The sequence below is a fragment of the Gavia stellata genome, chromosome 10 (genome assembly GCF_030936135.1).
Source record: "Gavia stellata isolate bGavSte3 chromosome 10, bGavSte3.hap2, whole genome shotgun sequence".
In the NCBI taxonomy this organism is placed as follows: Eukaryota; Metazoa; Chordata; class Aves; order Gaviiformes; family Gaviidae; genus Gavia; species Gavia stellata.
In genome coordinates, this window is record NC_082603.1 from 34,386,820 (window position 1) to 34,399,979 (window position 13,160).

The following is a 13,160-nucleotide window of genomic DNA, read 5'->3' on the forward strand; positions in this document are numbered from 1 at the left end:
GTATTAGTCTCTCCCTAAGCTCCCAACACCCAAAGCTGTCCGGCTAAAGCACTTCCCATCACTCTAGCGTAACGCCTGTGCCTTTGGTGGGCAGGTCACAGTGGGACAGGAGGCAGCGGAGCCGTGCTTGGCCGTTCCCGTACAGGACTGCATCCTTCCGAACTTGGTGGTCACAGCGTTCTCCTCCAAGGCTGTGGGACATGTCTATAGGGACGCAGCATTTGCTGTGCTGTCTCGGCAGCCTCTCTGCCTTGGGAGGAGAACTTCTCCTCCTGCACTGCACATCCTTCTCCTGATACTTTGTAAAATTAGCTAGAGAGCAAGGAGAGAGCTTAAGTGCTTTAATTAAGATTTCTACGCTCTCCAGCTTCCATCCTGTACAGCACAAGGCTGGTGCTGTCAGCAGAGACTCCTTCAGTTGTAATCTGTCTGGAGCTGCAGAAATCCCACCCTTTGGCTGCTGATGAGAAAGGACTGTGATAGGAACGCTACTGTATGACATATTTAGGTTTTGTAAGGAGAAGCAGCAGGTTGTTGCTTTATTTGGTGACTGATGGAGGTTTATTCTGAACGCAGGATCGTCTCTTCTTGGAACAGGCATTAGCTCAGAGCAAGTACCTTCAGCCAGAACAAACACAGACTTCACCTTGTCAACCGAATGGATAAAGTTGTCTCTTTTTCATGCTGCTCCATTGACTTGAAGCACTTCAATGAGATGATCATCGTTGCCATCGCCTAACAGAGCTATTCGAGAAGAGCCATCCTATGCATCTTGGGCACGCTTTGCAGGGCACTCCCAGCAGTAAAACCGCTACATTACAAGTTCTTTTATTAGGAAATGAAAAGGCCGCAGTGAGCAAGCGATCCCTCTGAAACCTGTGCTACAAATACAGGTCAGAAGTGTGTCCCTGAAGCGCACAAAGCCTTTCAGGGAATATCCAGTAACAGGGTTAATAAAGAGTTCTTGCTGTGTAAGGAACAAGACGCATCTCATATACATAGAGACTAATTCTCCATAACGAGACTTCTAGACATCAACTCCACCCCATGGTCAATGTTACTTGAACTGTTATGTGTAACATGCCGAAAACTGGGATCCGAGCCACGTGGAAGGCTCTTGCATTTCTCGCTTGCAGCACACTATTTCTATGCAGATGAGCTTGCGAGCTCCCGTTTCTGCCATAGCAGAAGATGCTTTTGGAGCTTGTGTGGGGTCTGTGAGCATTAATTTTGGCTTTGGCTGCAGCATAAGCAAATGTGTGCATGGGATGCAGTTCTTGGTGGGATGCAGGGGATGGACGGGGTGTCATGTGCCTCGGGCACAAAAATGTGCCTTTTGCCTTCTTGTCAAGGGAGAGAATTATTTCTCTCTTCTGAATTTACCACCTGACTCTGGTAGGAAGATCTTTCTGAGCAGGGAAATGCCATTACGCTGCTAACTCAATATCCCAAGCAAGCTAGTGGTGATCACCTTATCTGCATGGTGAAACCTGAACCTCCTTCCTGCCGGGCTCCAAGAGGGAGCATTGACGGGCTCATCCCTTCAGACTCGGCGGGTGTCCTTGGTCCTTCTACCTCCGAATAGGTCATAGTCTTCTGCAGGCTGGCCACTGTGCTTGAGGGAAAACCCAGCTGCTCTTTTCTCAGGACTTTTATGGTCAAGCAGAGCAAACCTATGAAGACGGCTGTCACTCAGCATGGTTCAGGGACGTGCAATGGCAGCAGTAGGTGATGCCTGGCCAAGTGGCTGATTTCCACAGGAGACGTGTGGGATGTGGGGCTCAGCCCTCCCTGTCCTGGTGCCCTGTTCCAGCGGCTGTTGCACGTGGCCCAGGGAACCGCAGCCATCCTTTGGAAAGGTCTGCAGTAGCTCTGAAGGTCTCCATTTACAAAAGGGACTTAGCACAGAAATGTTTTATTCAGCAAAAATGCAGGGGCAGGCTGCCTTTTTTTAATCGAATTTTTTTTGGCTGTTCTGGTGGGTTTCTGTATATAATGTTGGGTTTGTGTGTTAATGCATTAACCCTTTCTGCTCCTTCATACATCTTTATGCTTTGTAGGAGATGCTGCCTAGCAGAGGAGCCTTTGAATGTATTTATTTTGTTCTTCTACAAACAGTTTGTGAAGACCGTATCACTCCTAGTAACTGAGAAGGACTCTTTGTCAGCACCGAGGATGCTGCTCTCATCCAGTGACTAAAAGACACCCGAGCAAATTACTGCACCTGGTATCATACCAAGTGCTGCTACGTTGTAAGCTTCCTCAGTAGCCTCACAATAGCTAAGTAATACTTGCCTCGTGTTAAATCTTAAACACTAGTTTTGTGCTCTTGGTTAAGTAGCCCCAGCTTGCATTTCTTCATTAGACATCCTTTCTGTTTCTCTGGTTTAGTGTACATAGTAAACTCTTAATTGCTGCTGCTTCTTTTAGAAATATAGTGAAATTCTCATTCTCTCCCTGTTTCTTCTCCTCTCTCTCTCTCTCTCTCTCTTCTTTTCCTTTGGGTTGATTTCTAAAGATTCTAGGCTTTCTGTGCTCTTGAGGCCTTTCTGTTGCTCTCCTACAGCATTTCCAACCATAAAAATTTGTCCAGTATCATGGGTCCTCTGATCCCTTTGCCTCCTTGCCCTCTTCCAAGTGACCACTTTTCTGCCTTCCTTTCTTTTAAAAGTTGACCTGCAGAACTGAAAGTACCTTTTGAACATTCCCTCCTCCTTCTTTCCTAGCACAGAGTAATATGAAAGCAAAGATTTTGAAGAGAGATCAAACACTGATTCTCTGCTTGGAAGCCAACAGGCCACTCCCCCCCCCCTTCTTTTTTTTTTTTTTTATCATACTTGAAGTAGATGCTTGCAAGTGGTTTGGCAAAAGAAATATTCCTGTGCCTTGAGAAGGCATCTTCTGTTCTGAAGCTGGCAGAGTATTATCCATCTTTTTACAAGCACAATGCAGAGAAGATACAGCCCCTAATTTTACTGGTCTAGCACATGGATCATGTGCATGTGGATCATGACCACATCAGAGTGCATTAAGCAGCCTCTGTGCATAGGGGAATAAATAGCATCACTTTACCAATGGAGTCTCCAGTTTAAAGATGTATATTATGTTTATTGATAGCTCACTCCAGGTTTGAAAGAGTGAATGCCATTTAAATGGGTTTGGTAATCTGCAGAGTAAATCAGTAGGGCCTTTTTTAATGGAGGGTTTTTTCATGTTTTTTAATAGTCTGAAAGTCTGTAGAATATTTCTTCTGGTAATGATGATTATGTGAGCAATATTTCAGTAGCATGCATCTAACGCCACTCATGGACATGCTATAGAACCAGAGAAGTGATAGCTGTAAGGTCTCTTTGTAAAATATATAATGAGCACTGGCAATGCCACCAGCCTGCCTTAACCATGATGAATCTTCCCCATTCCTGGGTGCTGGAGTAATTAATAATGACCAGCATGTTCATTTGACAAAGCAGCTGTCCCGTGGCTCTACAGCAGGACAAATGTTCTCAGACTTTCCAGGGGCTCTGGGAGAGGCAATGCTTAGCAGATGCCATCTCGATTATGAGACTACCTGAGAGTGTGGCATGCATTTACATAGGTTGCTTGTTGCTTAATTTGCTGTGCTAGAGGATCTAGGTCTTCTGACTAATCTGACATAATGAGGTGAGAAATGTCTAATTACAGAAATGTAGTTAAAGTTTGCTAAGATCCAAACAGTTGAAGCCTAGTGAACAGAAAGCAATTTTAATAGCCAAGAGCTTAATTTAGAGCTAATAATAAGCAGTTAAAATATCATTTTACTTGGTTTGTGTCTAACAACTCAATTCTGCAATAACACAAACGCATATTTACTCGAGTCTACATCTAATGTATTATACTTCTCTGAGAATGACTGACGCTATTAATGCAGCGCTGCTGTAATAAGGAAGGCTGCAACAAATCAGGTCTTGGTTAAGACAGTGGAAAAGTTATTCTATTATAATTGCAAAATGTAAACACTTGAGGTGTAAGGCCATATCACAGTCCACCAAAATAACACCTGAAATGGCTCTTGCTCTATGTTAGTCTTCTGTTGACTTTGCAGCTTTGTGACATTTCAAGCTGTGAAAGAAAAGCTTACCGAGGAGGTCAGCCCGGCTCTGCTTTAGCCTTAGCAATTTGCTGAGTCCTGTACTAAGGCTGCAAACATACAAATATCCAAAAAGGTTCTCATTCTCAGCTGGAAAGTTTAATTCCCAAACTTTCTTCTTTTCTCCCCAAAACTCAAACTTTTATCTTCTTCCGCTCAAACAAATCTAACTGGACTCTTAAGTGACTTAAAATCACTCTGATGATTTCTCTCATATCCATAGAAATGGGTAGCCCTAAGACAACCTGCAGTTGCCCAGCTGCAGTCAAACTGGCAGCTGGGACAGTTACGCTGAAGAGCTGTCGTTCATACTACTGCCTTTTTCTTACCCCTGTGGAGGTGGTTGTTGATTTGGTCTTGGTTATGATCAGCAAATTAGCTGCACGCTGAAGAGCTGGTCTTGCTTTGGGTTGTGTTGAGAGGTGAGGGAGCTTGTATGGTGCTTGTCCGTACTGTGCTGATACTCAACAGTCAACCTATGTACAACGCTGAGAGTCGCTGATGGTTTCTGAGCCCAGTTGGCAAGAATGTGCTCTCTCATCTCTGGAAAATCATGACTTTAATAAGGAAATCTGCTTTTGCCCTATGCTTGACATGCAGCAGCGCACGTGAATATGTTCGGTCTGAATAGAGCAGTGGGTTTGTTGGGTCTGTGGATTTGTTCCAAATAAGTGATGCTGGCTTTGGTTTTGTTGTACTTGAAGGTGCCTCATCACCAGACATGGAGTCCAGCTATGGGGGAGGCTTGCTAGATATGGTGAAAGGAGGAGCAGGGAGACTCTTCAGCAATTTGAAGGATAACCTGAAGGATACACTGAAAGATACATCTTCAAAGGTCATGCAATCTGTTGCCAGGTACAGTACAGCTGAAGCTACCTAACGCAGGTAAAATCACTAGCTGCAAAGTGCCGGCCTCAGCTGCCGTCTTAACTAACATAGCACAACTTCCAGCTAACCTAACGAAGGAAGGCGGTGAAAAACACAAGTGACTTCTTTGGTTCTGTCTCATAATCAGTATGTGGCCTCAAGGAAGCAGGAAAACCAAAGTAAAAAATCTAAGCTTCATAGTAATAAGCATCAGCATCCTGAAATCTGGAAAAGGCCCCATCAGTGACAGTGGAGCACTTGGTCTCCGATTCCTTCACTGACCCCTGTGGGGTCCTTCTGCTCAGCTGCCACTTGAATATTTTGTCACTGAAAATTGGCTCATGTTGTATGCCCTCCTTTTGCTATGCAAGGATGCTCTACTTGCTGATGTAACTGTTCCCTTTGCTACCCTCCCTTCCCTAAAGCCACCTTCTGAGTTGAAGAAAGAGCTGAGGTGACTTTGCTTTGGTTACCTCTGCTGGGGTTGTCCCATGTGCTTGGCACTCTACCTGCCTCTGAGGGCTAGGAGGCTACAACAAATTAAAGAAACTTAATGCAGGCAAGAGCTCAGAGGCTTTGAGGGATCTGCAAAGTGTCAGGCTACTAGAGACTTCTCCTGAAAACTGGCACTGAAAATTAATGACAAAAGGGAAAAGGGACCTTTTTTGGGAGGTTCTGCATCCAGTTAATTGCGTATGTAGAAGGGAAGGTGGGGTCACTCTCTGCAGGAAGCTATTTGTACCCTCTTCTTAAAACATAATGATAAAGTCCAAAGAATCAGTTTTAAGATCATTCTTTCCTTGTGTCAAAAGCAGATCTTTGCGGGAAAACACTTCTCCTGGTTCCCGTAATGGGCTGTCTTCTGTAAACATGTGCATAATGTCTGTCTCCTACTTTGTCTTTTTAGTTACACCAAGGGAGAGCTAGATATTTCATACATTACCTCAAGAATCATAGGTAAGTACTGCTTATTGGATAAATAAAACTTGTAGTATCCCAGGGTCCAGAAGTCCATAAACACATTACAGTGCACGCTCAACCTGGCTTCTTCTTACGTTCCTAGTGATGTCTTTTCCGGCTGAAGGCGTTGAGCTGGGATTCAGGAACCACATTGAAGATGTACGGACGTTTTTGGATTCCAGGCATCCTGACCACTACACAGTCTTCAACTTGTCACCCAAGTATTATCGCAGTGCCAAGTTTCACAACCGGGTGAGTGTCTTCCGAGAGGTTAAGAAGAGCAGGGGGGGAAACTTCTTGGGAAAAGGGGCACTAGGTCCTGTTTCTCTATCCTGAGCATGGCAGGATGTGAGAAGATGGACAAGGAATTATGGATGTTTCTAAGCTGCTGGGGTCGTTTCTGGGTTTTAGCTGATGCCTAGAACCTCAGGGATTAAAGAGCTGGAAAGTTCAGGGTGTAGTGCTCGTGTTAGGAGCCTGTGAGAGTAGGCGGCATTGCACTAAGTTGAGCCTGTGCTGCTCTTGACTCCTACATAGCTGTTAGAAGCTGCTGCAGAGAAATAAGGTGTAAAACGAAAGCGCTTTGAAAGAAACTACCAATAAAAGACGGTAGATTATTTTCATGTTGAACAATCCTTCAGTTGTGCTTTAATCAAGCAGCAGCCCTTAGCAGGCAAGGCACAGGACTGGAAACTGGATCTAAGGGGCATTTTGGCTCTTCCACTAGTGTATGACTTTAAAAACCCACCTCCACTCTCTGCCCCAGTTTCCTTCTCTAAAACCAGAACAGCATACGGGAGCATTGCAAGGCTCTGGTTCATTAATGGCTTTTAGAGGAAATCTCTATGAAATACTGCTGTTGAAATGCAAGATTAGATCTAATCTTTCAGAAAACTTCCTGTTCTTTCCCTCTCCCACAAGGGAGTGATGATTTTTTTTTTTTTTCAATGTCTTAGTTTTTGTTGCCTTCAACAAAAAAGGCAACAGCAGTTGTCGGGCTTAACCTTCAGTCCGGGTAAGCGAATGTCCTACTGCAAAAGTCTCATTTCATTTTACTTTGCGGTACAGCTGAATCTATCTTCAGCAATTTCTCTGATCACCAGAAATCACTCACTCACGCTTGAAGCACATTTCTCAGCAGCAATCAGTAACCAGCCGTGACTTCAAATATAAGTAAATGAATGGGAAAGACTAATTAAAAGATATCAAGGGCTCTGAATCTTCAGTCTCACTTGGTTCTGGTGCATCACTGTTGCTGTTGGTGGGAGGAGAAAGGCAGATCTACTTTTCAAAGCCCAACATTAAACATCTGTTGGTATATTGCTTGACCTGGCCGTAACTCCTCCATCCGCTGTGTTTTATCTCCTACCCTATCCAACGGCTTGACAGATGACTTCGTGCATTGTTCTCGAAGCATGACTAGGTGATTTGTTAAGCTATTGCTTTGACACACACAGGAAGAAAATGATGCGTCTTTTCTTGAAATATTGTACTTTCAGGTTATGGGCTAGGAAACACTGACTCAAGTGTTTTTCAGGAAAATGAAATGTGCAGAACAGAATATGTGAGATCAGATGAAACATGAAACGATTAAAATTATAAGGTTGAACTTCGTATATATTGGAAAAAAATACTAATGGGCTATCAAGGAGGTGAAATCACATTAAGAGTATTTTCTGCATTGGATGAGGATGCCAGATGAGCTGAAGTTCTGAGACACACACTTCTTAGGAGTTCAAAAGGCTTTCACTTCAATCTTATTTAAAACTCTTTTCTTTAAAAAAAAAAAGTAGAGAACTTTCCTGCATAGTGGCACAGGAAGGAGATGACAGTTAATGTCCTGCTGGGTCATTTTCCTGCCCTGACGTGGCTGTGCGGGGCGCGAAGCCCCAAGTGCCCAGCCTATTGAGGAGAAGAGGGGACTACGAACACTAAAACCCACTGCTCAAATCTGGTTGTGCTCCGTTCTCCTCCCTGCCTCGTCGCCCCGGCAGGAGAGGAGAGTTCACGGCTGCTCGAGGAAGCAGGAGCAGTTTGAAAACATATAACTCAAATATAGCGGTAAACAGCAAAACCAAACTTCCAAGTCCCTGATGGGTCACATTCTTGGCTGTTGCTGCCCTGCTGCTCAAGTAAAACAAGCACTGGCTGCTTATTTCCAAAGCTCTAGAAGAATTCCTGTTACTTTTCTGTAAGGTTGTCTTTGATGAGTGGTGGTGAGGTTATGTTTGAAATAAATGAAATGTTACATAGTGCGTATTTAACTTCCTAATTGCAAACCAGCAGGCAGATGTGTAATTATAGGCAAAGTAAATGTATAATTATGGACTGTTGGGAAATGTATGTTATTTACTTGATAACTGATAACGGATTTCCAGATGCTTGGCAGTGTGCTGTCATGAGGTCTGTTCATAAAATTGTCAGTGAAAGGGTCACTGGTCATATTAATTTTAACAGCCACTCGGAATCTGAATCGTGTTTTAGTGGTCTAACTGCAAGCGGATCTTGTGCCTCCAGAAGCCTGCTGCAAAAGTAGTTGGGGCTGGGAGGAGAAGACTTTTGCTTGATATAAAATAATTGATAATATAAAATAATATATGTCACTTATGGCATCAGTGCTCTGGCTCTATTAAAGAATTGAATAAATGTTTACTATCACTCTGTAATTCAGCTTTTACAATGGTCCCATAACTGCAGCAGCGCATACGCTGTCAGGTCCGTGGAACAGAAAGCTAACGCGGGCTGTTCCTGCGCTGGGGGTGACTGATAGTGAACCTTTGGGTGTTTTGTGCCCCCTCGGCCCTTCCTGAAAATGCACAGAAAAGGAATAGACAAGGGAAAAATCAAGCATATACAACAGAAGGAATGAAATAAACTAGAGAGACAGGAGAAGATGGGGGATGAGTATAGTGCTGTAGAGAGGATAAATAGGGAATGGTCATTCACTGCTTTCCAAAGCTTGAGCATGGATTGACTTGTTGGGTAGCTTCTGCAATGCGAACCTGCACTTGCTCGCCAAGTGCACAGCTGAATTTCAGGATATTGTGGAGACCAAAAACTTTCATGAGTCTAAAATGCGAATAGACAAATATCTAATTAGATATCAGATGAGACACAAATCTCCCAAGTGCTAAGCTCAGGAAGGCTGGCAGCGGGACGGATGCGGGGGGTTAGGCAGGGCTGCCTGCTTGCTCTGGCCCTGTATCCTCTGGGTGTCATCGGAGCCGTTGCTTGAGACAAAACACAGCCTGACGGTTCTCTGGTTTGAGTTGGGATTCCTGTTTCTGCTGTAAGATGTTGTGCAGGTGTATGTAACAGAGAACCTTAAATACAAGTTTTATAAAACCTGGAGCACTTCCTTCCTCTGAGAGATGAAACGGTCAGGTATGGAAATCATACGGCTATTTAAGACCATCTGGGCAAACCATCTCCTTCCTGCCCCTGGTTCTCATTAAGCAGGATCCAAATGTCAGCTGAGAGAGAGAACCAATTCTTTGTCTGAGGACAAGCCTCATGACGTTTCTCCTTTAAATTTCTTCTGGCCAGAAATGCCTTTATAAAAAAGATATTTCAATTAAAACCAGATGAAGCGGAGATGTCTGTAGAAGGCTATTTGATGTGCTGTTTGAGACTGCAAGGACTGTTCTTGAGATAAGTGTTATGACTCAGAACTAGTACATCGATGAATAGTAACTAGGCTTACTTTAGGATTTGTGGTTTTTCAGCTCTAAGAAGTCATTAATTTTTCTGGCTCATATCTTAACTATACTCGTTCAGATATGATTTTTTTTTTTAACAGAACTTTCCCTTTCATCAGTCTAATACCTGTCAAATAGGGCTTGAAAATCCTATGACACAAAATGACTGAGAACAACAGATGCTCAGTGTCCTTTGAAAATCAGAGCCATAGTTTTTAGGGACGAGTTGTACGAAGGCTTTAGACATAGCAGAAATCAATGTGCTGCTGTGAGACTGGAGTGTTATGAAAGGCCACTCCAGAGAATCTGACTTGGAATGTAAATTTTTTAAAATGTATAGTCAGTGAAAATACATCAATATTATGTTATTTAACTGAGAATTCTTTTTCGTTTGTCTCCTTATAATTCATGAAAGTCATGGAGCAGAATTATGCATGAGAAGAGTTGGAGTAGGTTTCAAGTACATAACTCTAGGTTGTAAAAGAGAAGTACGTTTCTTGGCAGAAAGCATTTGTAAAAGCATGCATTGCTTACCGCTCTTATGAAGCTGCCTTTTGTTCACTGTGCGATTCCTGCAGGTATCTGAATGTAGCTGGCCAGTGCGACAAGCGCCCAGTCTGCACAACCTCTACGCTGTCTGTAAGAACATGCACAACTGGCTACAGCAGAACCCCAAAAACGTGTGTGTCATCCACTGCATGGTAAGCACACCAAAAAGTAACCACGTTTTTAGACCTGTGAGTCATAAGTTGTATTGCAGTTTGTGTGTCTAGAATCTGTGTACAAGGATGGTGACAATTCTAGTTTTGGGCCCCTCACTACAAGAATGACACTGAGGTGCTGGAGCGTGTCCAGAGAAGGGTGACGGAGCTGGTGAGGGGTCTGGAGCACAAGTCTGATGAGGAGCGGCTGAGGGAGCTGGGGTTGTTCAGTCTGGAGGAGAGGAGGCTGAGGGGAGACCTCATCGCTCTCTGCAACTCCCTGAAAGGGGGTTGTGGGGAGGTGGGTGCTGGTCTCTTCTCCCAGGTGACAAGTGACAGGACAAGAGGAGATGGCCTCCAGTTGCGCCAGGGGAGGTTCAGGCTGGATATTAGGAGAAATGTCTTTCCTGAGAGAGCGGTGAAGCATTGGAAGAGGCTGCCCAGGGAGGTGGTGGAGTCACCCTCCCTGGAGGTGTTCAAGGAACGTGTGGACGTGGCACTGCGGGGCATGGTTTAGTGGGCATGGTGGGGTTGGGTTGGTGGTTGGACTTGGTGATCTGACAGGTCTTTTCCAACCTTAGTGATTCTGTGATTCTGTGAAAATGGACCCCCATAGAAAGGGACGTCATCTTCCATGTGCAGCTACATAGCTAATCTGGAAGCCCTAACACTGAACGAGAAGCAAGAATGCAAAGCTAGAGAGGTCACAATTGTTCTAGCAGTGAACTACCAGAGGTGACAAGTAGCAAAAAGGTTAGAACTTCACCCGAGAACTGACCGTAAGGATTGTCAGCCTGTTATGGCTTTGCATTTTATTGTAAGTAGTCGCAGGACAAAATGCAGCCTCTAGACTGAAGGTTACTGATGATTGCTGGGGAGAAAACACATAGTTGGGAATTCTGTCGAACTGTGAAACTGAGGTTGTTAAAGTCTCTTGCGGTCACTACTTGTCAGGCCTGGCTGAAGAAGTCCGGTTGCCTTCTGCTCCTCTTTGTCCACCACAGCTGAAAGGGTTGCTAAATCCCCCGTCAGGGCTATTCAGTTCTGAGCAATGTGTAGATAGGATGCGTGAGAGTGGTGTGATTCTGTATGACTAACTTGTCATTTATCCCATACAACCTTTAATACTGATGGTAATGCCCAAAAGAAGAGTTCTGGTTTGCTCCTGGAGCCTAAATTAAATCCAGGAGGTTGTCAGCCCTGATCAGCATGAACTGGAAGGAACAGGGCAAATGACTGATCCCAAACTGCATAGACCTTATATACGAGTCTAGTGTTCCTGCCTTGCGTAGCACAGCCAGCGGCTACGGGGTATAAATTCCATTCAAATAGAGATGAAGACGCACTTGATGCCTCCAGTCCTGGAAATCTAGCTCAAGAATCAAATTCTTTTACTGTCCTTTGAGCAATGAATATCAGAATAGTGCTGTAAAGCTCAGGGAGTCCTTTTTAACACTTTCTAAGGAGTCTGCAGAAGCCCACTTAGTTTTATGAACCTGAGAGATCTTTTCAGAGCAACTGGCAGGGGCTAAACCTTAAAAGAGCAAATAGCCTGTTAACCTTGAGCACGTGCTCAGGCTCAGCAGGTTACTGGGGTCTGGGTCAGCTCTGGTACGGCAAATCCTGCAGGATGGCTGGTGTGCCTAAAAGGTGCCTGAAGTAAGTAATTTCAAGGAGCCTGTATAACTTTTCACTTGTGTTTCAGACTTGGAGGGTGACTGCCTGCCTGATGGGGCAGCAGGCTGCCCACTCCGTCCTTGTAAATGAACCTTGACTTCTGGGTCTTCTGTCACTTACTGAGCAGGCTCTGGTAGCCATTGCTGCACCATGAATGTGCATCCAAAAGGAAGCAGGCATCAGACTTGGATTTTGGTGGAAGCTTGGTGGAAGGGCTTTTTCTTTTTGTTTGGCTCACCAGAGCTGGGGTATGGTCTGTATGGCTCATCACCTCATGTATTTCTGGGTATAGCAGGGACCCAGGGTGCTGGGGGTACTTTGAGTCTCTCCTGCGTTTTCTGTATTTCTGGTCTTTTTTTATCAGTCTGCCTCAGTAAACCCACTTCCCTTCATTATCACCCTAAATAAAAAGTAGACTTGTTCAGGAACAATCCGTAGGTTGAAGGCTCTGGAGCTGTTTGGGTGAGGAAGCCTTAGGCTGGATTTTTTTTTTTTTTATTGTTTGTGAACTCTTCTAGGTTAAATTTCTATCAGGCGACTGCCTGCAGCTGTGGGACGGGTGTACTCTGATCCCTGTGGGCAGTTCCAGGCCTAAGTTTGAAATAATTGTAATATTACAGGTTGGGAGCAGCCATGAAACACCGATATTTGTAGGCAGAATGTACTTCTGGGCTTTCAAAACAAGTCTAAACCATCCTCAGTTTTGGCTGCTTACTGGATATTATCTTAGCTTTGATCCAGGCCAGTGCCGCTCACTGAAGTCCTAGGTATTAAACAAATGACACAGCACTGGAAATTCATCATCATCATCCAGTCTTAATCCTAGTCTCTCTGGAGAAACTATTTTATGTGATTTAAGGAAAAGTAGAGTGTTCTGCTGAAATTTAAAGGCCGTCTCTGATACTTACACATTTTTCTCCCCCCGCCCCTTTCCTTAACAGGATGGCCGTGCAGCCTCAGCCGTTCTGGTCAGTGCGATGTTCTGTTTCTGTCACCTCTTCTCTAATCCAGGCCCTGCTATGCAGTTGCTGAACACAAAGAGACCTGGAATTGTACTGTGGCCATCTCACAGGAGGTAGGGTATACTGGCTAAATGCTATGCGAGCACGCTATATTCCTCACTCTAAAAAC

The 13,160-nt window shown here is 44.4% G+C and overlaps 1 protein-coding gene across 1 annotated transcript in view; it reads left to right on the top strand.

The window, feature by feature from the left end:
- The window catches only part of DNAJC6 (DnaJ heat shock protein family (Hsp40) member C6), a 39,478-nt gene that overhangs the window by 9,720 nt on the left and 16,598 nt on the right, over window positions 1–13,160 (top strand). The window contains exons 2-6 of the mRNA XM_059821868.1: window positions 4,831–4,981; window positions 5,901–5,950; window positions 6,057–6,205; window positions 10,230–10,352; window positions 12,971–13,104. Coding sequence (XP_059677851.1) covers window positions 4,831–4,981; window positions 5,901–5,950; window positions 6,057–6,205; window positions 10,230–10,352; window positions 12,971–13,104 — 607 coding nt within the window. The remainder of the gene's footprint in view (window positions 1–4,830; window positions 4,982–5,900; window positions 5,951–6,056; window positions 6,206–10,229; window positions 10,353–12,970; window positions 13,105–13,160) is intronic.